This window comes from Leptosomus discolor, chromosome 15 (genome assembly GCF_034619465.1).
Source record: "Leptosomus discolor isolate bLepDis1 chromosome 15, bLepDis1.hap2, whole genome shotgun sequence".
In the NCBI taxonomy this organism is placed as follows: Eukaryota; Metazoa; Chordata; class Aves; order Leptosomiformes; family Leptosomidae; genus Leptosomus; species Leptosomus discolor.
In genome coordinates this window covers 5,012,703-5,035,023 of record NC_141405.1, presented here as the reverse complement: position 1 = coordinate 5,035,023, position 22,321 = coordinate 5,012,703, and the positions used below count along the sequence as shown (strand labels likewise).

The 22,321-nt window shown below is 60.5% G+C and overlaps 2 protein-coding genes across 3 annotated transcripts; one reads left to right on the top strand and one right to left on the bottom strand.

Annotated features, from left to right (window-relative positions):
- The first annotated feature begins 7,717 nt into the window (after nucleotides 1–7,717).
- Nucleotides 7,718–12,100, top strand: CBX2 (chromobox 2). Its single transcript, XM_086473797.1, has 5 exons — nucleotides 7,718–7,789; nucleotides 7,882–7,925; nucleotides 8,473–8,538; nucleotides 10,196–10,265; nucleotides 10,751–12,100. Exons 1-5 carry the CDS (start codon nucleotides 7,718–7,720, stop codon nucleotides 12,098–12,100), a joined length of 1,602 nt encoding a protein of 533 aa, XP_086329923.1.
- Nucleotides 12,101–19,708: 7,608 nt separating this feature from the next.
- On the bottom strand, nucleotides 19,709–21,954 carry CBX8 (chromobox 8). Of its 2 annotated transcripts, none has more exons than XM_086473612.1 (5): nucleotides 21,865–21,954; nucleotides 21,378–21,421; nucleotides 21,081–21,146; nucleotides 20,916–21,006; nucleotides 19,709–20,726 (listed from the first exon to the last, which is right to left on the bottom strand). In XM_086473612.1, exons 1-5 carry the CDS (start codon nucleotides 21,931–21,933, stop codon nucleotides 19,887–19,889), a joined length of 1,110 nt encoding a protein of 369 aa, XP_086329738.1. In that variant the 5' UTR covers nucleotides 21,934–21,954; the 3' UTR covers nucleotides 19,709–19,886. The 2 variants fall into 2 exon arrangements, with proteins under 2 accessions (XP_086329738.1, XP_086329739.1); XM_086473613.1 differs by having other exon boundaries at nucleotides 20,916–20,982.
- Between the last annotated feature and the right edge of the window lie 367 nt (nucleotides 21,955–22,321).

Genomic DNA, 22,321 nt, shown 5'->3' with positions numbered 1-22,321 from the left:
GGCAGGCCCGTGCCCGCTTTGTCCTTGGTCTCTCCGGGTCTCGCCCACCCATGAAACCCCCCCGCTGCCCACCAGCCGCTCTCCACAGGGCACAGCAGACCCTTTGTCCCTCTGCTTGCGGGACCAAGCACTGCCACCATCCAGGGCATTTGGTGGGCTGGAAAGAAGGGCTGGATACCCCTCCAGCCTCCTGCCCACCACTGCCTGGCTGTCCCCCTGCTCCCCGGCCCCTGCATGTGGCTGGGCCTGGGCAGGAGCTGTGGGAGCTTCACGAGGGAGGGGTGGACGCTTCATTGCTTGTGACTCTGTGCGGGCCTGTGTGTGGCTACAAGAGAAACAAGGACATAAGGCTGTTGTTTGCCTTCACTGTGCTTATGTGCCTGGAGACCCACCAGGATAAGTAATTCTCTGCCTAAATTCCTGGCACTCCCAGCACTGCGCACACCCAGCTGATACCCACAGGCTGTGTAGAGGTGAAACAAGTACCAGCGGTGCTCTGCTTTCCTGTCTTGGCAGCTCCAACTTCCAGGCAGCTCTACCAGAAATGTGTGGTGAGATGAGGAAGGACACGGCTCGTGAAGATAAACCAGCCCCAGTGTCAGAGAACTGTAGAGAGTTCCCAAAACCTCCCCAAATTTCTGATCCACACTCCTCCAGAACAACAGAGTCGCCTCTCCCAGGCTTTGAGGTGCGCACCAGGACGCAGCGCTGCAGAAGCCAGCACTGATGTACGGTCTGACCTTGATAAGGTCACCCCATGTCTGTGCTACCCCAACTTCCCTTCTGCTCGAGGCAGAACAACTCGATTAGGACCAGGCACAGCTAATATATTTTGAGCATCTAAAGCAACTAAAAGCATATCAAAGTTCCAAGTGCTCCAGGAGCCTCCTGTAAATGGTGCTGGGCTCTGGCTCAGGCTGGGAAGCCGTGACACACCGAGGAGACGGCCGGGCCCAGCTCCTCTCTGCTGGCCAGAGGGCTTGCTGCGGCGGTGGTGTTGGGCCAACCTGCTCTGCTCCGGCCGCCTGGGAGGGATCCCAAAGCCAGTCAGTGCTTCCAGCCCCCACCCCGAGAGCCCTGGGTGCCCTCAGCACCATTCTGCTTGTCTTTCTGTCCCTTATGCCTGCAGACAGCAATGGGAAACACCATCTACACACCCCCGAGCTCAAAACCCGCAGCCAGGATGGGCCCTGGCTGTGTTCCTCCACAACGGCTCTCAAGACTTAACCCATCCGCAGCCCGAGCCAGCTCCGGGGAGGGGCGTTAATCATTGGTGTGTTTTGGAGAGACGGAGGATGGGGCAGCAACAGGGCCAGGCACCCCCCAGCTCAAATCAAACACCCAGCCCCGTGATTCCCAAGCCCAGGGCCATGCAGAGCCTGTGCTGTCTTGTGCCACCCACCCAGCACCCCCTCCACAGTGCGGCTGGTGCACCCTGGGTGCAAACAGCCCTCGTACGACGCCGAACTTCTCTGTGCAGGAAGCAGCCCTGGACCCCTCAGCCGGGCTGGGGCTTAGGGGACAGGGAGCAGGACCCCGTCCCGTCCTGCAGCCCTGGTGATGGCCCTTCCAGAGTGGCCTTAGCACGGCAGCTGCCCCAGACCCCATCCCCGATGCTGAAGTGCCTCTCCCCAACCCTGTGCCTCATCTCAGGGGCTCGATAAACATCTGTTGCCATAGAGACTTGCTGGCGCTGCCTTCCCTCCATCGGCTTCACCCAACGAGATGAAACAAGAGACTCGAGCTTGGAAAAAACAGGAAGAAAATGTTTGGCTTGAAACCGTGCTGGGGGCTGGGGTCAGGCCGGCAGCACAAACAGCCCAGCAGCAAACAACGGGGAGGCTCCGAAAGGGGAGCCACACAGGCCAGCACTACAAACATTATTTAAAATAATATTAATAACAATAGTGCACAGCAGCTTTCCCAGTGATCCTGCTAGTGCCCTTGGGCCTTTCCGTGCAGGTCAGCAGCACCGTGCCCGTTTCAGTGACAGGGGCAGTTGGCCCGGTGGTGAAGCTGCTATCCCAGAGCTCCCGGCAGTCAGGGCCCGCAGACCTCATAACCCAACGCTGCCAGGCTCTGTGCGCCCCATGACGGGGTCTTCAGGGTGCCCAGCAGTTGGCTGCAGCAGGTACCGAGCAGGATGCTCATGGGGCTGGTCCCAGTCTCCTTCCCAGACCCACGCAGGCAACGTGGAGTTTATAGTGACCGACCTCCTGATGGGAATCCCGACCTAACAGCCCATTTTTGTCTCAGCTGTGAACAGGGATTTAGCTCCTGATTCAATAGGCAGAGTCTCAGTGAGACAGGGCTTCGTCAGAAAAACCTCTCGGGAGGCAGATCCCGTCCCGGCTGAAGACTGAACCCTGCCATGTCCCTGCTAGGAAGATTTCCACTGCCCCTGAAATCACGCCGTTTGCCATTAGACGTACCCTGGAGCAGCTATTTTCACACGGAGCAAGGCAAAAGGAAAAAAAGGAAGCGTTGAACACGGTACTTCTCTAGTCCAGCCGCATTTATAGCACAGAGCATCCTCCGGGCTGTGCGGCTCTGAGCACCGCAGGAGCCGGGAGGACCCCGTTCCCCGGCCCTGCCTCTCCATCCTCCCCCCCAGCCCCTGCTCCTGCCCTCGCCGCCCGGCCCGGCTCCGCCAGTGTCCCGGTGTAGTACCGGCAGCCGGCGGGCGGTGGCTCCCGAGCCGCGCTCACCGCCCGGCGTCCCCCCGGGAGAGCCGGGCACGGGCGAGGGGCGGGGGGGGAAGGGGAGGCAGCTCATGATAAAACCCAGTCCAGGAGCATCCAGTTGCCTGTCAAACTCGCGGTGCCCCTAGTTACCGGGCGCTCGCCCAGCCCCGGGGCCAGTAACCGCCGCCGGCTCTCGGTACGAAGGGCCACGGTGGCTCCCGCGGGGAGGAATCCCCTCCCCGGTGCTGCTCGGTGATTCAGAGAAAAGCGACGCTCTCGGCAGCACAAGCCTGGGACCCACCTCTGGCAGCTGCTGAGCCCCGGGTGCCCCCCAGCACGCAGGACCCACTGAGGTCAGAAAAGACCCTCGAGATCATCAAGTCCAACCGCCCACCCAACCCCATGGTGCTCACCAAACCACGCAGGGCTGCTCCAAGCGATGCCCTGGAGAGTCACGTCACGCACTTACTCAGATCTTCCAGTCCTTTCCTCCCCTCTGGCCACGCAGCCCCGGAATGATGGACTCCTCGAAGTCCCAGGCCGGACGGGTGAGGCAGATCCTTCCCCCATGGGTGTGAGGAGGTTTAACCTCACGGACATACAGAGCTGTGAGAGCCTAAACCTGCTGCTGCCCCGCCTGTCCCCCAGCCCAGCCTCTCTCCAGGAAAGCCCTGGAATCCAGAAGACATTGTCAAGCTCTGCGTTTCCTTCTTTGAGCCTTTCCCGGCCCTTCCCGCTGCATCTCACACCTCGCACATTTCCACCGAACATTCACCTGACAGACAGAGCCCTGCCTGGCCTTGCCGGCAAACCCGGCACTGGTTTGTGTTGGTGACAGTCGCTGCCTGATGTGCGGCTGGCCTCAGCCGAGATCCCTGCTCTGCCGAGTGCTGCATCTCCCCCCGCCCTCCCGTCCCCAAGTAATTCATTCCCCACCGCCCCCCTCCCTGGGGCTGGGGGTCACACAGCAGGGAGAGCCCCGCTGCGTATTGCATCCCAATTTGCTATGCATTTCCACACCATTTGCTTCCCTTTCTTTTTCCAGCCCTGGAAAGACGCCTGCTACCCAGGGGTCCCAACCGCCCCGAGATGGTAACGCCACAACACACACACACACGCCCGGATTTATTTATGGTGCACACGGTTTGCAGGAAAACCGCTGCCTCTCGAAATGCCCGGCCCGGGGCCGGCACGTGCCCCTGTGATCCCCGCACACGGCCACGGGGCCCGGCCACGAAGCACCCACTGGTCACCCCATCCCACCAGCGGCGCCGTTCCACACCAGGCTGCGCTTGGTGGTGGCGGTGCCCAAATGATATGCAGATCTCTGCACTTCGATTGGTTGATGCCTTGGGAAAACGACCACCATTTGCCCACAGCTAACATGGCTGCCGTGGCCCAGCTGCTCCCTGGGCTGGCCCAAGCTTCATCGTTTGCAGCCAGGAATATCGTGCATGCTTGGCACCCCCACAGAAGACCCCATCACTGTTAACACTGACCCAGGAAAGCCCCGAACCTGCACCGTTGCCAATGCTCCAACCTCCTGGCAGGTCCGGGCACAAGGACAGAAGCCAAGCATCCCGTGGAAACAGCCATAGCCCTGACACCCACCCTGCGCCTCCCCAGCCGCGGCTCTGTGCCCCACCAGCTCCCAGGGACAGCCATGTCCCTCCCCACCGCTGCAAAGCCTGACTCGACAGAGTCCTGCTCCTGGCTGCTGCCTGGTGCCACCACACTCACTCCTGCAGCCCTGGTCGTACACCTGCGCCAAACCCTCTGACCCACCAGAGGCACCACAGGTCCCACTGGTCCTGTTAGGAAGGTCTGGTCTTTGGGTGGACACCTTCCTCAGAGGGCAAACCTCCACCACACCTCCGTGGTGACAGCCCCCCTGCTACCCACTTAATAGCAGCACACGCAGCATTCCTGAGATGCCTGGCATACTCGGGAAGAGCTACAACATTATCTTCCACCAGATTAGCTCAGGAGCCCGAGCTAAGATTTTAAGATGCTGAAGGTTTTCTCAGCAACTGCTGAGTTTATTGGCTCCGCTGTCATTTAGTTTGGCTGCAGCTGGGGAACGCGGCAGCCAAGCGACTCACCGCATGTTCCCAAGTTTCTGCAGGAAGGTGAAGTCCCTGTCAGGGACGGAGAACACTGAATTCAGCCCAAAGGCACTCGCAGGGGGGGGCGGTGCTCAGCAGCAGCAGCGGGCGGGTGGGCATCTCCTCCTGCATCCCCCCAGGAGCTCTACCCCAGGGAAGCGCCATCGCTGGGACAGTCCTCTCTGGGCCACTCGTGGGTTTCCCCTTCGCAGCCCCAGGCCTCCTTGCGGGTGCCATCCCTGCCCTTCCCAGGGGAGCTGGAGGCAGCAGCAGAAGGCAGACAGGCAGAGGTGAAACACACTTACGGACAATATTTTTTTTCATCACTAAAACATCCCAAAACACCAAAGAGGAAGATGGGCGACACTGGGCCAGCACCCACAGCGCTGGGAAGGGGCGGGCAGCTGTGATTTCAGCAAGAGCATTTTGCTGTTGCTGAGCCCAAGAGCAAAAGATTCGAATTGCCACACAAAAACTCACAAGATTTTAACCTATAAACAAATGTAGGATTTTTTTATTCGCTTCCTGTTTTTGCAAACCTTCAAAGCCACGAGTTCAGGCTTTTCTAATGCTTAGAGCGACTTGTTCTCTTTCTTTTTCTTTACTGAGAAAAAGTGAAATTTTTCATTTCACCACACAGCTCCACTAAACCATCAAATAATGGGAAACCTGGGATCAACCTGAGCAAGCTGCCGCCTCAGGATGGAGGACGGTCAGGCCTCGGTATGCTTTGCGCCCTGAGGAAACACCCACCCTGCCCTGGCCATCGCCCGCAGCTTGCAAAGCACACAACATAACCTGCAGCTCTGAACTGGGGAGAACTGGCAGAGAGCATGAAGCGCACCGCAGCCCAGGTGCTGCTCAGGACTGGTTCCCAGAAGACCCCCAGGGGTACAAAGGAGATTTCCAGTCCACAGAGCCGTGCACCCCTTTTCCCCCAACGGACCAAGGGGACTCAGCTCCCGTTGACACGGAGGTGTGAGCAGGAACGTGGGAGGCGCTGGGGTTGCACAGCATTACAGAATGCGGGTCACGGCTGGGAGCGACCGGCACGGTGCTGGCCACGGCTGGTCGGGGACAAAGCTGAGGGCACAGCCCCGCACCAGGCACCTGCCTCCCAAACTCTGCCCACACTCTGTCCCCAAAGAGACCCCAGCGCCGAGGGCTGCCTCCGCTCTCTGTCATCCCTCACCAAGCAGCAAACGTGAGCGGCTCCGCTCCCACCACCCTTTTCGTCTTCACCCCAACAAGAACAGCAATTTCACCCCCGTGTCCCCATGGGGAGCTCAGGAACGCTGGCGCCAAGGGGTGACTGGGGAGAAGAGCCCACCCAGCATCACTCGAATCGGGGCCCATTTCCAGCAGCGTTCGTCTCTCGGCACCAGCGAGGCAGGTGCCGGTGGCCAGGCCAGCCCCGCACGCTGGTCACTCGGGCTGCACCTGCAGGTGCCGTGTCGCGCGCCGCACACAGGGGTGGAAAGTCACACACAGGGTTTGGTTTTTCTTACTAAAATTTGAGATGTGCTGCGCACAAAGAGCAGGGCTGACGAAAGGTGAATCGACTCTAAAGAAGGAAAAAGGCGCAGTGCTGGGTTGCATTTCTGTGTCACCTTTGGGTAAAAAAACCCGCTCCCAACAGTTCTCCTGATCAGCAAATCACCACGGTAATTGTGAGGAGACAAGAACAAAACACGCCAGCACTCGACCTAGGACAACCACCCCGCACCGAGCCAGCACCCCAGGCACAGCCACCGTCCCGCAGCCCCCGAGCCAGCCCCGCTCCTCTCCCGGAGCGGCTGTTCCCCTGCCACCACGCAGGGGCTCCCGCAGCGGGGACAGCCCAGACGCGCCAGCCGGGTGCTCAAAAGGCTTTTTTTTTTCCAAATCCCGCATCGCTTACCCAGAGACGGCACCGCCGGGGGGGTTGCGGGGGGCGCAGGACACCCCATGGCCCGTCCTGCTGCCGCTCAGCCCCTGCGCGCCGCGGGCCCCCGGGCACGGAGGGGCCGGGGATTCATTCCCCTCTGGCTCCCGCACGGTTAACCGCAGGCTGCGGGCCCGAGGCTGGAAACTCCCCGCGGTGCTGACTCATCTTCTTCCAGCCCCGTAAAGCACCATATTTCACTGCTCCACGCCCACCGCCGCCGGGGAGCCGCTCCTCACGCCGCCTCGCCCGCCCCGGTGCCGTGTGCGGGGCCGGTACCGCGGCGCGGTCGTTATCGCGGGGAAAGGAAGGGGGGGGGGGGGGGGGGGGGGGCAAGGCCGGGTGCTCCCTGCCCATGATCGACCCCCCGACGAGGTGAGGAGCGCGGCCGAGGACACAACGCTTTATGGCACCGGGACCAGCTCCTGCCCGGCACAAACGGGCGGCCACCGTCTTGCTCCAGTCCGGGGGGGACCGGAGGGGGCTGTGCCCCCCCCACCCCTCCGCTGTTTTGTCCCCGGTTGCCCGAACAGGGCACCGCCGAGCCCGGGTCGAGCCTGGGCAGGGGAGACGCTCACCGTGCTGCCGAGCCCCCCCCCGCCGCGCCCAGGGGAACAAAGCACCGGGCCGGGCCCGGCCCCATTGTCCCCGCTCCGGCCGGGCAGCGGCCGCCCCCCACCCCCCTGGCGCGGGGAGGAAGAGGAGGGGTCGTGCACAGACAATGCCTCCCCCCCACCCCCCTCCACCGGCACGCCCCGCCCTCGGCTCCCCATTGGCCAGCGGGGAATTTGGGGACCCCCCCCATCCTCCTCCTCCTTCTCTCCTCCTCCTCTCACCAGCCCCCCCGCCCCCTCCTCCCGCCGCCGCCGGGGGCGCGCGCGCCGTATTGTGCCGGGGGGCGCGCGGAGGATGGAGGGGGGGAGGCGGGGGCGCGCGCGCGCGGCCGCCGTCGGGAGCGCGCCCGGGGTCTCCCCTTGTGTGTGCGTGTGCGCGGGGCTGGGGCCATGGAGGAGCTGAGCAGCGTGGGAGAGCAGGTCTTCGCCGCCGAGTGCATCCTCAGCAAGCGGCTCCGCAAGGTGGGACCCGCCGCCACCCCTCACACCGCCTCCCTCCCCCCCCACACACCCCCCCGCCGCTAACGCGCCTCTCCCGGTCTCTCCCCCCGCAGGGCAAGCTGGAGTACCTGGTGAAGTGGCGCGGCTGGTCCTCCAAGTGAGCGGGGCTGTGGGGCGGAGCGGTGCGGAGCGGTGCGCGGCCGCGGAGGTGCCGCCCGGTCGCTTTTGTTCGGGTCGCGCCGCTCCTTTTGTTTACAAATAAGCGCGGCCGCGGTCCGGCCCTCCCCGCCGCCGCGTGGGGCTCCGCTCACCCACCCCCCCCCCCCCTTCCCCTCCCCGGGCCGGGCCGGCCGCCACCGGAGCCCCCCACCACCATCTCCGCGACTCCCTCCCCCCCGGCGGGCAGGCACCCGGTGAAACCGGAGCTCCCCCGGGACTTGCGGGGCTCCGCTGGCCCCGCGGCAGCGTGGCCGCTCCCTCCCCGATCTGCATCCCCCGGCCCCTTTCCCCCCTCCCCGGGACTGCGGGGGGGCGGGTACCGGTCCCCCCGGTGCGGGGATGCCCCGGTCCCCGCGGGACGCGGCGCCGGGCGGCACGAAGGGCCCGTTTGTCCTCGGATGAACTCCCCGGTGCTGGGCCGGTAACGGGGGCGGTGGGGAGCACCGGCCCCCCCGCTCTTGCCCAGTCCCTGTCTTCTGTTGCAGGCACAACAGCTGGGAGCCCGAGGAGAACATCCTTGACCCAAGACTCCTCCTGGCTTTCCAAAAGAAGTGAGCAAACTATCAATATTCCTAAGCGAACGATGAAGTCAATTAACTTCTAATTGGCTGCGCCTGCGGTGGAAGTTGGGGAAACAACAGCCTGCAGCTGGCCCTGCCTTTTGTGGCCCAGCCCTTTTGTTCCCCTCCTGAAACCACAGCTCAGGTCCACCTACGGACGCCTCTCCCCGCGCTGGGTGCACCCGAAGCAGCCCTAGTTGGGGTTGGGTGGTGGGAGCACAGCAGAGCCCCCGGGCTCTCATCCGGCACCGGGGCCTCGACTGCAGGGACTGCAGAAACGGGGGGCCTGGAAGGCACTGAAACGTCCTACTAGGGGGCACAGCTCTGAGAGGGTGAGGAAGTAATGGGTAGGAGAAAATGGTGTCCCCCATCCAGGCCAGGGCTACTGCCCAGAACGATTGTTCTGCAGCTATTACACATCAAGAACCATGTACGGAGGCAAAAAATAGCCAGCTGGGTATGGTAAGCACAGTGCTGCCCAAGATTTTGGCTCCATATCATAAAAATAATTAAAGTTTATGGTAGGATTTAATTATAACTTATTTCTGGATCCATTTTTTCAAGAATGGAATCTGGTGGTTAGTGCAGACAGCACGGTGTTTAATTAGCCGTATGTATTGCAGCTCAACGCCGTCCTTTTTAAACGGAGAACTACGAAATACTACAGTGACCTGAAAACACTCCTCGTACGATCACTTCGGGGTTTTCATGGCTGCTGGCCTGGGCCACCACATCCAGACCAGGTAGTGCAGGAGAGGTGAAACAAGCCCAGCGGAGCAGGGAAGGTGCCGAGTTCCCAAGGAATGCGTTTGCTTTTTCTGCGGGCAGAGGGGACTCAGCTCCGTGAGTGTCTGAGGCAAGGCTGAGCTGGGCCGGGGCAGATGTTTCTGTCTGCCTGATCCCCTCGTACCAGAAAAACTGCAAATTTTACCATGAACTGACAGAGCCACTGGTTCAGGATGGGTGACACCATGCAGTCCATCGCAGGCCATGGGAAGCTTCTTGCTGTGGGGATGTTGTAGCAAACAGGGATGCTCTCCCGTCACTGCCCTGGCTGCGAGCAGAGCAGGGAGCTGCTTGCAGGGGCAACATTACAAAACTCAGCACCTCTCTTTGGAAGGCCTGGGACTGGGACAAAGGGACCTGGACTGGGGTGACCAGCAGGAAGGTCCTGCGCAGCAAAGGGGTTTGACGCTTTGAGCAGTTTGGTAAATACGTTCCAGCCACCGGTGCGATTCGATCCCGTGCTGTACGCAAGAGCTTCTCTTTTCTTTTACCTCTCCTCCAGTAAATCAGGGCAAACGCCTGCTGCTGAGCCAGCTGGGCACCCTGACATCCAGAGACCTGTCCTTGTTCCAAGGCCACGATTTTTATAACCCTTTCCTCACTTTGTAGCTCTGTTTCTTGCCTCGCATCGCATTCCTGGCCCAAGTCTTCTAGCACGGGTTCAAGTGAGTGACTTGCTCGGAGCCTGTAGCATCGCCACATGTCAGCAGGGGCTGAGGACCAGCTGCTGCTCAGACAGGAGCTGAGCCTTCAGCGTCCTGAGCAAGGGGGGTTTTAGTGACAGAAGAAAGGGAGGAACCAGGTTGGTTTTGGATGTTTTTTTCTTCCCTGCAGGCATTGTTGTTAATCGCTGTTTTTTCAGGGAACACGAAAAAGAAGTGCAGAATCGGAAGAGGGGGAAGCGGCCCAGGGGCAGGCCCAGGAAACACGTGGTGAGTCCCGGCAGTGGTGGAAATCCAGGGCCATGACAGCGCTGGAGGGGCTCCGGCCTCAGAAGGCACCAGTGAGGGTCTGCCCGCGGCGCAGGGTGCGGTGGGCGCTCAGCCTCTGGAGGGTGATGAGGACGCAGTGCTGCCTGCAGCCCCCGGGCTGGGGAGTTTGAAGGCTGCAGCGATGGGCAGGTGGATGAGGATGCCTGCGAGGAGGGCGTCTCTTTGTCGCTGCTCTGGCAACAGTGTATGAGGAGGCAGAGGAGTTCCCCGGCACCAGAGTCCCGCCTGGTGCTTAAGCCTGGTCGTTTTTGTACCGTACGTGCCCTAACTCGTTCGTGGCCAAGGATGAGCAGCTTGGCTAATGCAGAGAAGGAGCCTGCGTGTGCCTGGGGCACCCGGGCAGGCACCACTGAAGGATTTGCAGTGCCCCCAACAGTTCTTCGGTAATTGTCGTTAACTTCCCCTGTCTCTCCATTGCTTCACAGGAACCAGAGATGCCTGCAAAAACGAAATCAAGTAGCTCCTCTTCCTCCACATCCTCCTCTTCCTCCTCCTCCGATGAAGAGGATGAAAGTGACCTGGAAGCAAAGAGAGGTCCCCGCAGCAGAGAGACTCACCCAGTACCACAGAAGAAAGCTCAGATCCTGGTGGCGAAGCCCGAAACGAAAGACACCTCCAGGAAGAAGCGTGGGCGGAAACCTCTTCCCCCGGAGCAGAAAGCGGCTCGAAGGACCGTGAACCTGACAAAGGTGCTGAAAACGTCCCGGAAGGAGGTGGGCGGCAGCGCCAAGCTGGGGGGGAAGCTGCAGCCCCAGCACGGCGCCCAGGGCTCAGGCATGGCCGTGCTGAAGGACCCACCAGGCACCTTGGCTGGGCTCAGCTCGGGGGGTTCGTCCGCAGAAAACCTGCCCAACGTGATGAAGAGCGGCTCCGTGAGCCCAACGCGGGCCATCAGCTGGCAGAGCTCCATCGTGCACTACATGAACAGGATGTCCCAAAGCCAGAACTCGGCTGAGACCTCGCCCCTGGGCAGGCTGGCACTGAAGTCCCAGGCATCCAGTAAGAGCGGCTTAGGGCTGGACTTGAAAATGAGGAACCAGAAAGGACCTGGGGAGCTTGGGCTGAGCATGCAGGGACCCAAGACTGCCAAGGCTCCCAGCAGCGGTGCCGGAGGGGACCAGAAACCGGCGTTTGCTGCCGGAGGCCAAATGCTGCACAACGGCAGCAAGACACCGGCGAGCTCGTCCGGGACCAGCAGCCAGCCAGCCTCCAGCCAGGAGCTGAACCTCCAGGCTCTAAACCTGCAGAGTGTCAAAAATGGGCCGAGCGCGGCTGGTGGGAGCAGCCTCCCTCGCCACCTTTGCGGCGCCCTCTCCAAAGGCTCCGGCGGCGGGGTGCCGGCAAGCGCGGGCACCGGTGGCACCAAGGGCGGCGCAGCGGGTGCCGGGTTGAATGCTGCCAGTGCCGGGGCGCTCTTGGGGGGGGACAGCAGCAAGAGCGAGAAGCAGGTGCACCGAGCAGGCGACAGGGACTTGGCCAAAAGCGGCCCAGCTGGCACACAGGAGGGGCACGCAGCCACGGAGAACCGCAAGCCGGCCGCCCTCTCTGAAATGAGCACGGGAGAAGAGACCAGCTCCGATTCGGACCGGGATTCGGCTTCCTTCCCAGGCGTAGGTCAGAATATGTCTGTCTCCATCCAGACCAGCCAGGACTGGAAACCCACCCGCAGCCTGATCGAGCACGTCTTTGTCACTGACGTCACCGCTAACCTGATCACAGTGACGGTCAAGGAGTCCCCCACCAGTGTCGGGTTTTTCAACCTGCGGCAATACTGAGCCCAGGAGCATGAGAGGAGGGAGAGGGTCCTTCAGCCTCTCCCTCAGCTTTGCCTAGCTCTTCCATCAGGTTTTTCTTTCTTCAAGTGAACGCCTGAGACCTGCTGGGACTCGTGTCTAGAGAGGCTTTGGGAAAGACGCGGTGAAACCTGCTCAGAACTGCCAGCGGGTCCATGGATCCCTCCCAGCTTCTCTCCATCCTCTCCAGAGCCTGTGCCCCGAGCAGAGGTGGCTGAGGCCGTTTTCTGGGAGCAGGGGCACTGATGCTGCCGGGGCTGGCAGGCTGGCAAGTTTTGAGCCAGGCTTCACTGTACGCGGGTTTCTTTGCTTTACAGCTTGAAACAGCAGCTGACAAGGTCTGCGGCTCTCCGGCAGCAGGGAGAGGGTGTGGAGCTGCGATGGGCCAGGCTTATGCTCAGGAGAGGAAAAGGAGATCCTTTCCTTTCCTCTCGGATGCCCATGAATCTGTCTGTGAGCCGTGGGGAGTCGCAAGTCAATCCAAATGAGCCAGTCGCTGCTCCCAGCCCTCCTGGGCTGCTGGGCAGTGGCTGTATATGGGGGTTTTTCAGGGTACATTCAGCCCAGCCACCCCCCTGGGCAAGGTCATTTCCAATGATGGTGAAGTCCACGACGTTTCTGTTGTGGTTTCCAGCTGATAGGGAAATATTGTTTACATTTTTTTATTAAGGAAAAATCTTTTTTTGAGGGAGAGGAATAAACCCAGTCTAGGGAAGACTGACTCCTGGATGCCACTGACAATACAGGCGTCAAAGGTGCCTCTTTCAGAGCAGTGGGGACCTCCTCGCTGCCTGGGGAGGGTCCTGCCTTGGGAGCCAGCGAGAGCCACTGGCTTCTTCGCAGAGACTTGACTTTCAGAGGAAAGCTCAGCCCAAATCACTGTGCAGCCCAGGGAGCCCCAGCGCCGCTTCTCTGCCTCTTCCCAGCATCGCCAGCATCTCCCCCTCCTCTCCAGCAGTTTCCAGGCACTCGTAGGGACCAAGCTGGGGAATATTTTTCAAGTCTTGCAGAACACATGAACCCTTCCAGCGGCAGGTAGGTTGGTGCTCGGACTGCCACGTGTCTGTGCTGCAGCTGAGCTAAAAAGCTGCACCCGGGCAGGGCCGGCAGTGAGGGAGCCCTCCCTGCCGGGAGTCCGGCCCAGCCTTGGCTGCTCCCTGGGCTTGGCTGCTCAACCAGGCATTTCTCCAGCCAGAGGGCTCAGAAGCTGGTCAAGGACACCTGCACGGGTGGTCTGGAGCGGTGGGAAAGGGAAGGAGAGGAGAGGGAGAAAGGGCAGTGCCAAGCTGTGGCTGTGGGTACCTCAGGCCACTGCTTCCCAAGAGCTGGAGGGCCCCAGGGAAACCTCTCTGTGCCAGCATCAGGGTGCTCAGTTTGGCTTGTGATTGCCACCAGTAACGGCTTTTTTACAGAGGTCTTGCCCTACTGTAGGTTACTCTTACAAGCCAAAATTAGCAGCAGTAGTTCAGGCAGTTTAGCAGGGGGTCATTTTGGCAGTTCAGTAGCATTTGGGGTCATTCTAGCTCTGTTAGTGCTGAACTCCTTTCTCGGAGGAGGGGAAAAAACCTGCGCTTTGTGCGTCTCGGTGTGTGGTAGGGGGGGTGCCTCCAAAGGGCTGCTCAGAGTGTGTGTGGACGGGCACCGCTGCGGGGGTCACTGCTTGCCAGGGGACTGTCCTGGCACCAGGACGAGCATCTTGCTTTGCCGCAGGCGGGGGCACTCGCAGCGTCGTCACACACAGGAGTGCGGAGATAAAGGGACCAGACTGGGGGTACAGGCACTTCTGACCCCCGCCCTGTCAGCCCACTGCAGTCGCATTTGCTGCCGCTGGCAGCGGTGCAATTCTCAGGTGAAAAGCGCCGGCACCGGCCACATGCGCTGCCCGGTCGTGCGAGGGGTGGGTGGTGGTTGCTCGAGCAGAGGCTGCAGCCTCTGCCGGGGCAGGCTCCTGTGCTCCAGAGCCACCCTCCCGTAGCTTTGGGATTTAGTCCCCAGCCGTCCTGTCGTGGCTTTGAGTTTGTCACGTTACGGAGCTGAGCATGGTGTCCTGCGCGAGCAGGGGGGTGGAGGTGTACGGCTGCGTTGTTGCAGCAGGACCTGTGTGGGGTCCTCGGCCAGCTCCAGTCCTGCCCTGGTGCAGCCAGGCAGCCTTGAATGTCACCTCACCACGGTGCTGTGCAGCCTGGGGCAGGGGGTTTGCAGAAGACTGATGCAGCTCTGCTGGGCTGCTCCACACCTTGTTCTGCCAGGCAAAGGGCTGAGGGGAGAGGAGGAAGCATTGTATGTGGAGGAGGTTCCCAAGGACAGGGATTCCGTCGAGCTCCACGATGCCAAAATACCACAGTCTGTGCTGTTTACCGTCTAGGCTTTAACTTTGCCAAACGAGCTACTGTCGCTTCAAACAGTCCAAGGAAACATTAGCCTGTGTCAGCAGAAATGAATGTTCTGGGCATGGTCTCTGCTGGGTGCGCTTTTGTGCTGGGGGTACGAACGTTTTGGGAGAAGAATCGAGGAATCTGGGAGCATGGGGAGTCACGCTCTTCCCCACACACCAAATGTTTTGCTACTTGGCCTTTGCAAATCCAAATTGAACAACAATGTGCCTTTCAGACCGTCCTTATCTCAGCCTTGTCTGCAACACGGGTCCCATGACAGGTTTGTGCCTATGCAAAGCGGGGGGTGACAGGGTCCTGGGGACAGCCGTGACACCGATGGGGAGAGGTGCCCTGGTCCCCAGCGGGACACCCGGCCGTCGCGCAGAGCCCCGCCGCAGCGCTGAAGGCAGCCGAGGGATGCCCGCTGAGGGGAAGCCGGCCCGGCAGGGATGCTCTTGCCTAGAGCAACAGGACGTGGGGGCTGGTGTCCCCGAGGGGTAAAGAGCGTCGGAGGATGCTCCGAGAAGAGGTCGGGCACCCAGCAGCCAGACGGTGCGGGAGACGAGCTGTGGCGATGGGTGCTGTGCGCTGCGGTGGCTGCTCCCTCCGGAGCCCCCATCCAAGCTCACGTGCGTTTCCCTGGGTGGGGGCTTGCTTCTGCCCCCTAGCTGGGCGAAGGGTCGCAGGGCCTGGGCTTGTACCCCGGGGAACACGTATCCCAACGGCGAGCAGGTTTCCTCCGGCACCCACCTTCCCAGGCGTGTCCCCTCCCCGTAGTGGCAGGACTCTGCTGTTGCCACTTGCTCTTGTGCCTTTTGCTCACCAGCGGGTTCAATTCCAAAGGTCTAAGGATGGTGAAAATGATAATCCAGAAATTATTCCAACCTTCATCTCCTCCTGCGCTCCTTCCCCAGCCCCTTCCTCACCTCCTGCTGCAGGATCTGGGCTCTCCCAGCAGCGCTGGGGTATCTGAGCGAACGGTTCCTGTTGGAGTTTGCCTCTCAAAGGCACATTATGTGAGTGATTTACTGTAATCTTTTGTGGACAGGGGTTGAAAGCTGGTGCAGACCCTGTTTACCAGTCACCACCATTAGTATTCAAGGTCTACCTTTTTTTTTTTCATTTTAAGTTTGCTGCTATGGGTTGGAGTGTTCAGCCGTGTGTCAAACAGCCAATTAAAGGTTTGTTACTTGTCATTTTCTAAGGGGTTTCCGATGTGGAAAGTCCTGCAGTAGTTGTATATTGAATGGATATTTTCTCCAGGCATAATCTCGTTAAGCATACTTGTTGTTTTCCATTGGACTGGAAGAGGTGGCCAATTCAGCCATCTTCCCTAGAAACTTAGTCTATTTTTATATATATATTTTGTACCAAAAAAACCCTGGAGCTCCTGGAGGGATGGGGATAGTTTAGGGGGGTTGGTTTGCATTGAGTTTCTGAGCTGGGTGTGAAGGGCTCCAGAGCCGGAGAGGTTTTTACTGAAACAAATTGAGGGATGGGTGAAAACAAACAATTGTTCTTGTAACTTGTGCCAGTCACTGGTCTGATTTGTATGTTTTAATTAAAGAGAGAGCCAAATCGTTCCTGTATGACACTTATAATTGCTTTAAACTACAGCTGTTTGTTTGCTTTTATTTCCAGAGAACAAAAGTTGGAGATGTTGTTACCCTGGGAAAGCGCAAGGGCTTTGTGGGGCAGGACGGGCACCCAGCCCGTCAGCAGCGTGGGGCTGGGGGCTGCGCTCCGCGGGGCCTCGGCCGCCCTCCCGGCACCTCCCCTGCGCTTTGGGCCGTTTTCTGGGGCTCCGGGCCTCTCCGGCTGGCGCAGCCCCCCGCCCTCCAGGCTGCTCTCATTTGTTTGCAGGAAAACACCAGGAGAGGGTTGCGGGGAGTGGTAGGGCTTTTCAACTGCTCTTTTTTAGCGTATCAATAAATTTTTTGTTAAACTTTGCGGCCACACCCCCCACACTCCCCCCACCCCACGGGCACCGCTCCGGGGAGGGGGGGACACACACCGTGTTCCTGCCCCTGCCCCCGGGCTGCCGCAGGACGCCCGGGCTGGGGGTGCGCAATGCTGAGGGGACCCGGAGCCGGGCAACCACCCCCCACCCCGCTCCAACCCCCCCCCCGAGGGTCCGGGGTGGACGCGGCCCCCGCCCCGGGCTCAGCTTCTACCGGGGCCGCGACGGCCAGAGCTGCGCCTGCCAGGGGCGGGGGGGGGGTCCCAGGTGCCTTCGCTCAGCCCGGCCGCCCCCCACCTGCGGGACTGGCACCCGCCGTCGGGGTTGCCGTCGGAGGCGGGGGTGGGAGCAGAGCCCCGGGGGCGAGGGGTAGCAGGGGGGTGTCGGCTCCTACGGAAGCCAGCCGGTCGCCCCCCCCCCCCCCCGCCTCCCTCCGCGCCCGCCCCGCCGGGGGCCCCGCCGCGGCCCGTGTGAAAGGGCCCCCCCGCTGGGCCGGGGGAGAAAGGCGCCATTGTGCGGCCCTTTCTCCCGCTCCTCCTCGACCCTCATTTTCCGCGCCCAGCCGCTGACAGCTCCCATAGTGCGGGGTCCGCGCCTTTCACCCGGCGGAGCAGAAAAAGGAGGTTAATGAGGACACAGCTTAAAAAAAACCCACCAAAACCCACCGCCCCCCCCCCCCCCCCCCCCCCCGCCTGCGCGGCCAGGGCAGATTTGAATACAAAGGCCGGGCTCGCCGGGCAGGGGCGGCCGCGACGCCCCGGAGCCCGACTCGCCCCCCCCGCCGCACTACCCGCCCCGTCGGAAAGGCGGAGAGCCGCGGCCCGGGGCAACGCCGCGGTCCGGCCCGGTAGCCGGGCGCCTTCCCCGGCGGCGGAGCAGCGGCTGTTTCTGCCGCCGCCCCGTCCGGGCACCGCGGGAGCCCCCCGCGAGGACGGCCCGGGGACACCTTGGACTCCCATCTACCCCCCCCCCCCCCGTCAGATCCCGGCTCCAGCCTCGCACGGCCGCAGCCCCCAGCCCGCCCAGGCAGAGGGGGGATGCGGGGCCGCCCGCCCCGTCGGGGCCCCAGCGCCAAGCCCACGCTGCTCCCCGGCACCCCCCGGCCCCCCCGCCCCAGGGCCACAAAGGGAAGACAGACGCGTTTCTATTTACAAAGTATATATTTAAACTCACATAAAAAGCAAGTCTCATATGGACATTCACGGCTGGCAGAAGACACGTAGTTAAGCTTCACTTTCTGAGACTGAGATTTAGCCAAATCAGTTTTGTACAAGTCTTAGATTTAAATAATTCACACGCACACACCCCCCCCACGCACACACACTCAGTATATACGTCGCTATATACATACACACATATATACCCACATGTATGTCTTGCCCCCTAGACATGCGTGGCAGGATGCACACACGTACCCGCAGGGCTGGAGCAAAGGACACCAAACCCCAGTGCATCGCGGCAGGGCAGGAGCGCAGCTCCGGGCTCTTTTGGGAAGGGAGGCATCCTCCAGCCTCGGCCTGGGAGGACGGGCAACTCAATCCCATCATCGTCCCTCCAACAACACACGTGGCCCGTGTCGGCTGCCCCTGGCACCAAAACCAGCACGTCGGTTCTTCGTACAAACCAAGTTAAAAAATCTCAATTTTACAAAATACACCTCAAAAAAAAAAAAAAAAAACCAAAAACACACAGACAAACAAACAGAAAAAAAAAAGGCCAACAGAACTGACAGACATGGCTCCCTTTGTACAGTCAATACAGCATCCTCCTGCTAGGCCACCTGACAGAGGTCCCAGAAGGACGGGGAAGGGGACTGAGCAAGGTAGAGCACAGATGGGCCCAGTGGCACAGGGCTGCTCCTCACCCCAGCCCCATTCCCTGCCCGTCAGCCCCCCGAACCGGGAGCCTTCAGGAGCTCGGCTCAGCTCGGAGGGACGAGGGTGACCCCAGCCCTTGACTGCTGCTGGCCACATTTGTGCTTTCCAACCCCGGGATGCTCGGCCAAGGCCTTGGGCTGGGGCCACCAGCGCCACCTCAGCCCCAACCACAGCCCAGGCCAGGCTGGGGGAGAGGGAGCAAGCGGAGCCAGGGGCTGAGAGCTCAGAGCCCCCAAACCCCTGCCCCAGCGCGGGGAGAAGCGCAGCAGAGCCGGGAGAAGCCACCCCTCGAGCGCTGAACGCCACCCAAGTCAGCAGGGCTGCTGCGCGGGAATACTTCGCCTCTTGGCTATTGTTTAACCAGCATAAGAAAAGGGAAATATTTATTGTCCCTGAATGCATAAAGGTGGCTCTGGGATTCGTCAGAGCTGCAGATGTTACAGAACACTTTATCTGGGGCCTTCCCACAGTCTGAAGTGAACCGTGTTTGGGGGAAAAAAATGAAATAAAATAATAACCCACTTTCTATAGTGATATAAAGCATCTAAATATGGGCAGTGACATGCTACCCTCCCCAACCTCTCTGGCATTTCAGGAATGTAAACAGAGGGGGTTTTTGTTGGGTTTTTTTTTTTTTTTTTTTCCTTTTTTAAGTGGGTGGGGGAACAGAATCAAGCAACCAGACAAAATGAAAACAGATTCTCAGCTCAGTCCCATCTCCCACAACTGCTACGACAACTCTATTAAAGTGCATTTCAGTATCACCCCTCTCAGGAACCTTACACACACAAACTTCCTCTTCCTTCACAAGAAAAGGTAATTCAAGTTAATACTCCACTAGAACAGTTTTAGCCTTTTTACGGATTTCTGCTTTTCCCCGCCCCGACTTCGTAGCAACACTATTTTTCTCGTTAGACTGGAAACACCCCCTCCCCAACAATACTGTAAATTCAAGTGCTTACTTTAGCTGTCAAGGGCAACAGTTCTGGATACAGCACACTTGATTGTACAAGCAACACCTTATATCACAATCAAGAAATCAGGGCACTTTGCCCTCCGAGGGAGGAACACTTCCCCCTCCACCATCCATAGCATCATATGAAAAATAATAGTTAAAAAAACCCAGAACATAATCAGCTATGAACATTGTTCGTTATGTACACCGGCTCCTGCAACAGATGCGTGAACTCTGTTAGTTCTCAGTTTTATTGTCCTTTCTAAGAGCAACTGAGCAGTCACTGTTGTCTCCATTTAAATAAAACAACTCAGAGTTGAAATATATATATATAGATATATATAAGCATTTTTTCTTAAATAACATATTTACATCTAATAGAAAATATAACTCTAGAGATAATCTTTCCAACGAAATGTGAGACGTAAAAAAAAAAGTTAATGAATTTAGGACAGTTTCTAAATCCTCTCCAGGGCAAAAAAAAAAAAAAAAAGAAAGAAAGAAAAAAAAAACCAACAAAAAAATAAAAGCCCCACCAAGCTCTACCCAAGCTTTTGTCTGAATCTGACCAAAGAAAACTCCAGCACCACCTCTGACAAACTCATCGCTTCTCTTTGAAGAATCCTTGGTCCGTGCTGCTCTCCTTGATGGTGACGGTCAAAAAGTTAGAGGTCACATCAGTTACCACCACCTTCTCCAGGTTGTTAAGGGAGGGGCTCCAGGACTCCTCCTCGGGGTCCCCCAGGATCCTGGAGACGGGGATCCTGGCAATGAGGGAAGGCCGCCCCACCTGGCCCCCCACGCCGTCACGGTACAGGCTGCCCATGGCACCCGGGCTCACCGCGCCATGCAGGAGCTTGGGCCCGCCGGGGTCCAGCCCCCCCTGCCCCTTGGGGTCCAGAAAGTCCGCCCGGTGCTTGGCCAGCCGGGGAGGGTAGGGCTCGGCAGCTCCCAGCTTGGCACCCACCTCGGCTCGGTTGGGGCCGGGCAGGGCGCCGGGGAGGTCGGGGTCCTGCCGCCTGGCCAGCTGGATGACGCTGTGTCCCGAGCTGAACTTGGCTGCCCCCGCCGCCGCCTCCTCCATCTTCCTGGCCTTCAGGTAGTCCCCCACCTTGTCCCCTGGGTCCCCCAGTTTCCTCTTGGAGGCATCCAGAGTCTCCGCCAGGTCCTTGTAAAGCTCCTTCCTGGGCTTCGGGCCTCTCTTTTTCGGGGTCTCTCCGGGTTTCTCCTCCACGCGGATCACCCGGTCCCGGATGCCGTCTCCCTTGGGGCTGCTGGCGCTGGAGCTGCCCTGGGGAGCCAGGGCTATGTTTCTCAGTCCTTCCCTAGCCCGGGACGTGGAGCCCAGCTCCTGGGGGGACCTGCCGGGATACGGCACCCGGATGCCCCTGGAAGAGTCACTGCGGAATTCATAGGTTTTGGCTTTTGCTTTCGCCTGGGCCTGCAAAGAAGATAAATCAACCAGTGACTTTATTATCCTGCCATCCGGCTGCATAATTACGACTTACAAAGCAAGAGGCCGCCTTCGCCAGGAGCATCCTCTGTGGGGGCCGCAGAGGGACCCCCTGCTCCCCGCCTCGGCACGCAGCCCTGGCCGGCACCGGCACGCGCGGGGCTCCGGCCTCCTTACCTTTAACAGGAAGGTTTTGGGCTTGGGGCCTCGCTTTTTGGGCCCATATAGCTCCATTTCTCGCTCCCTAGAGGTGTCAAAAAAACCAAAGCTTCAATTCAGCATAGCTACAAGACAGCAACATATTTACAAGCGCAACAGCTACGGCTGGCAAAGGCCTTGTACCTTTCCTCGAAGGCTGCGAGCAGCCGGGCATCCAGGATGTTCTCCTCGGGTTCCCAAGTGCTGTACCTGGGGAGGCGGGCACAGAGAGAGGGAGCGGCATGAGGAGCCAGAAACAAGGCAAAATAGATAAATACAATGAAAAACAGGGGGCATCAAAAGAAGGGACCCAAGTTTCCCTTTCTGCTACAATGGGAGCCCAGGGCTCCGGCCGGCCAGCCCCCCCCGCGCCCCCCCCCCCCCCCGCGCCCCCCCAGCCCTCCCCGGCTGCAGGGCCCTACGGACAAACGGCCGACTTACTTCTGAGACCAGCCCTTCCATTTTACGAGATATTCCATGCGCCCCTGCAGATGCAAAGGAGAAAAATATAAATATGCATGGAGGAAAATAGCGATAAACGCCCGCCACGGAGAGACACCCGCGACTCCACGCGTGCCACAAACCTGCGCCCGCGTCGAAAACACGCGGGGGGCGGGGTGGGCGCAACAAAAAAAAAATATTGATGATTTAAAAAAAAAAAAAAATCCCCCCAAAACCCCCCCGGGGGTGCGCAGGGAGGCGGGCAGCTGCGGAGCACGCCCGCCCCGCCGGCGGGGAGCGCCCGGGCATGCGGCGGGGAGGAGAAAGAGCCGCCCCCAGCGCAACCGCAACCGGGCCGGGGCCGCCGCAGCGGCGGCGGCGGGGCCGGGAGGGGGGGGTGGGGGGGGTGGGGGTGGCGGTGGGGAGGGGGGGGAGCGGGGGGAGCGGCAGGTCCAGGGGCGCGGGGAGGCGGGGGGTGGGCACCTACTTTGCGGATGCGGCGCTTGAGGAGGGCCTCGGCCGCGAAGACGCGCTCCCCGACGGCCGAGAGCTCCATGTTTACGCGGCCGCTCGCAGCACACAGGCAGCCGCCAGCGCAGCCCAGACCATAATACTCCGCCCGCTGACGTCAGCGCCGCGGCCGTCCCCCGCCCCCCCGCCCCCCGCCGTTCCCCTCCCCTCGCCCCCCCCCCCCCCCCCCCCCCCCGCACTTGTTGCTGGCGGAGCCGGGTGGAATATTCCGCCCGCGCCGCATTGGCTCGCGCCGCCGCCCCGCCCACCCCCGACGTGCGCCGCGTCCCGATGAGCGCACGGGGCGGGGCTCGGCGCCGGGGGCGCGCGGGGTGCCACGCCCCCACACCCCCCACGCGCACGCCTACGCCACGCCCCTCTCCGGGAGGAGGGAGGGGAAGGCCCCGGGGGGTGGGAGGGGTGCGGGGGGGGGG

Excerpts from the sequence above, each read along its gene's own strand:
- CBX2 (XM_086473797.1), top strand. The coding sequence starts at position 7,718 with ATGGAGGAGCTGAGCAGCGTGGGAGAGCAGGTCTTCGCCGCCGAGTGC. Across the intron at positions 8,539-10,195 it reads CTCCTGGCTTTCCAAAAGAA|GGAACACGAAAAAGAAGTGC; the intron begins GTGAGCAAACTA and ends CTGTTTTTTCAG. Across the intron at positions 10,266-10,750 it reads GCAGGCCCAGGAAACACGTG|GAACCAGAGATGCCTGCAAA; the intron begins GTGAGTCCCGGC and ends ATTGCTTCACAG.
- CBX8 (XM_086473612.1), bottom strand. The coding sequence starts at position 21,933 with ATGGAGCTCTCGGCCGTCGGGGAGCGCGTCTTCGCGGCCGAGGCCCTC. Across the intron at positions 21,422-21,864 it reads TCAAGCGCCGCATCCGCAAA|GGGCGCATGGAATATCTCGT; the intron begins GTAGGTGCCCAC and ends TTGCATCTGCAG. Across the intron at positions 21,007-21,080 it reads CTCGCAGCCTTCGAGGAAAG|CTTTGGTTTTTTTGACACCT; the intron begins GTACAAGGCCTT and ends GCTGAATTGAAG.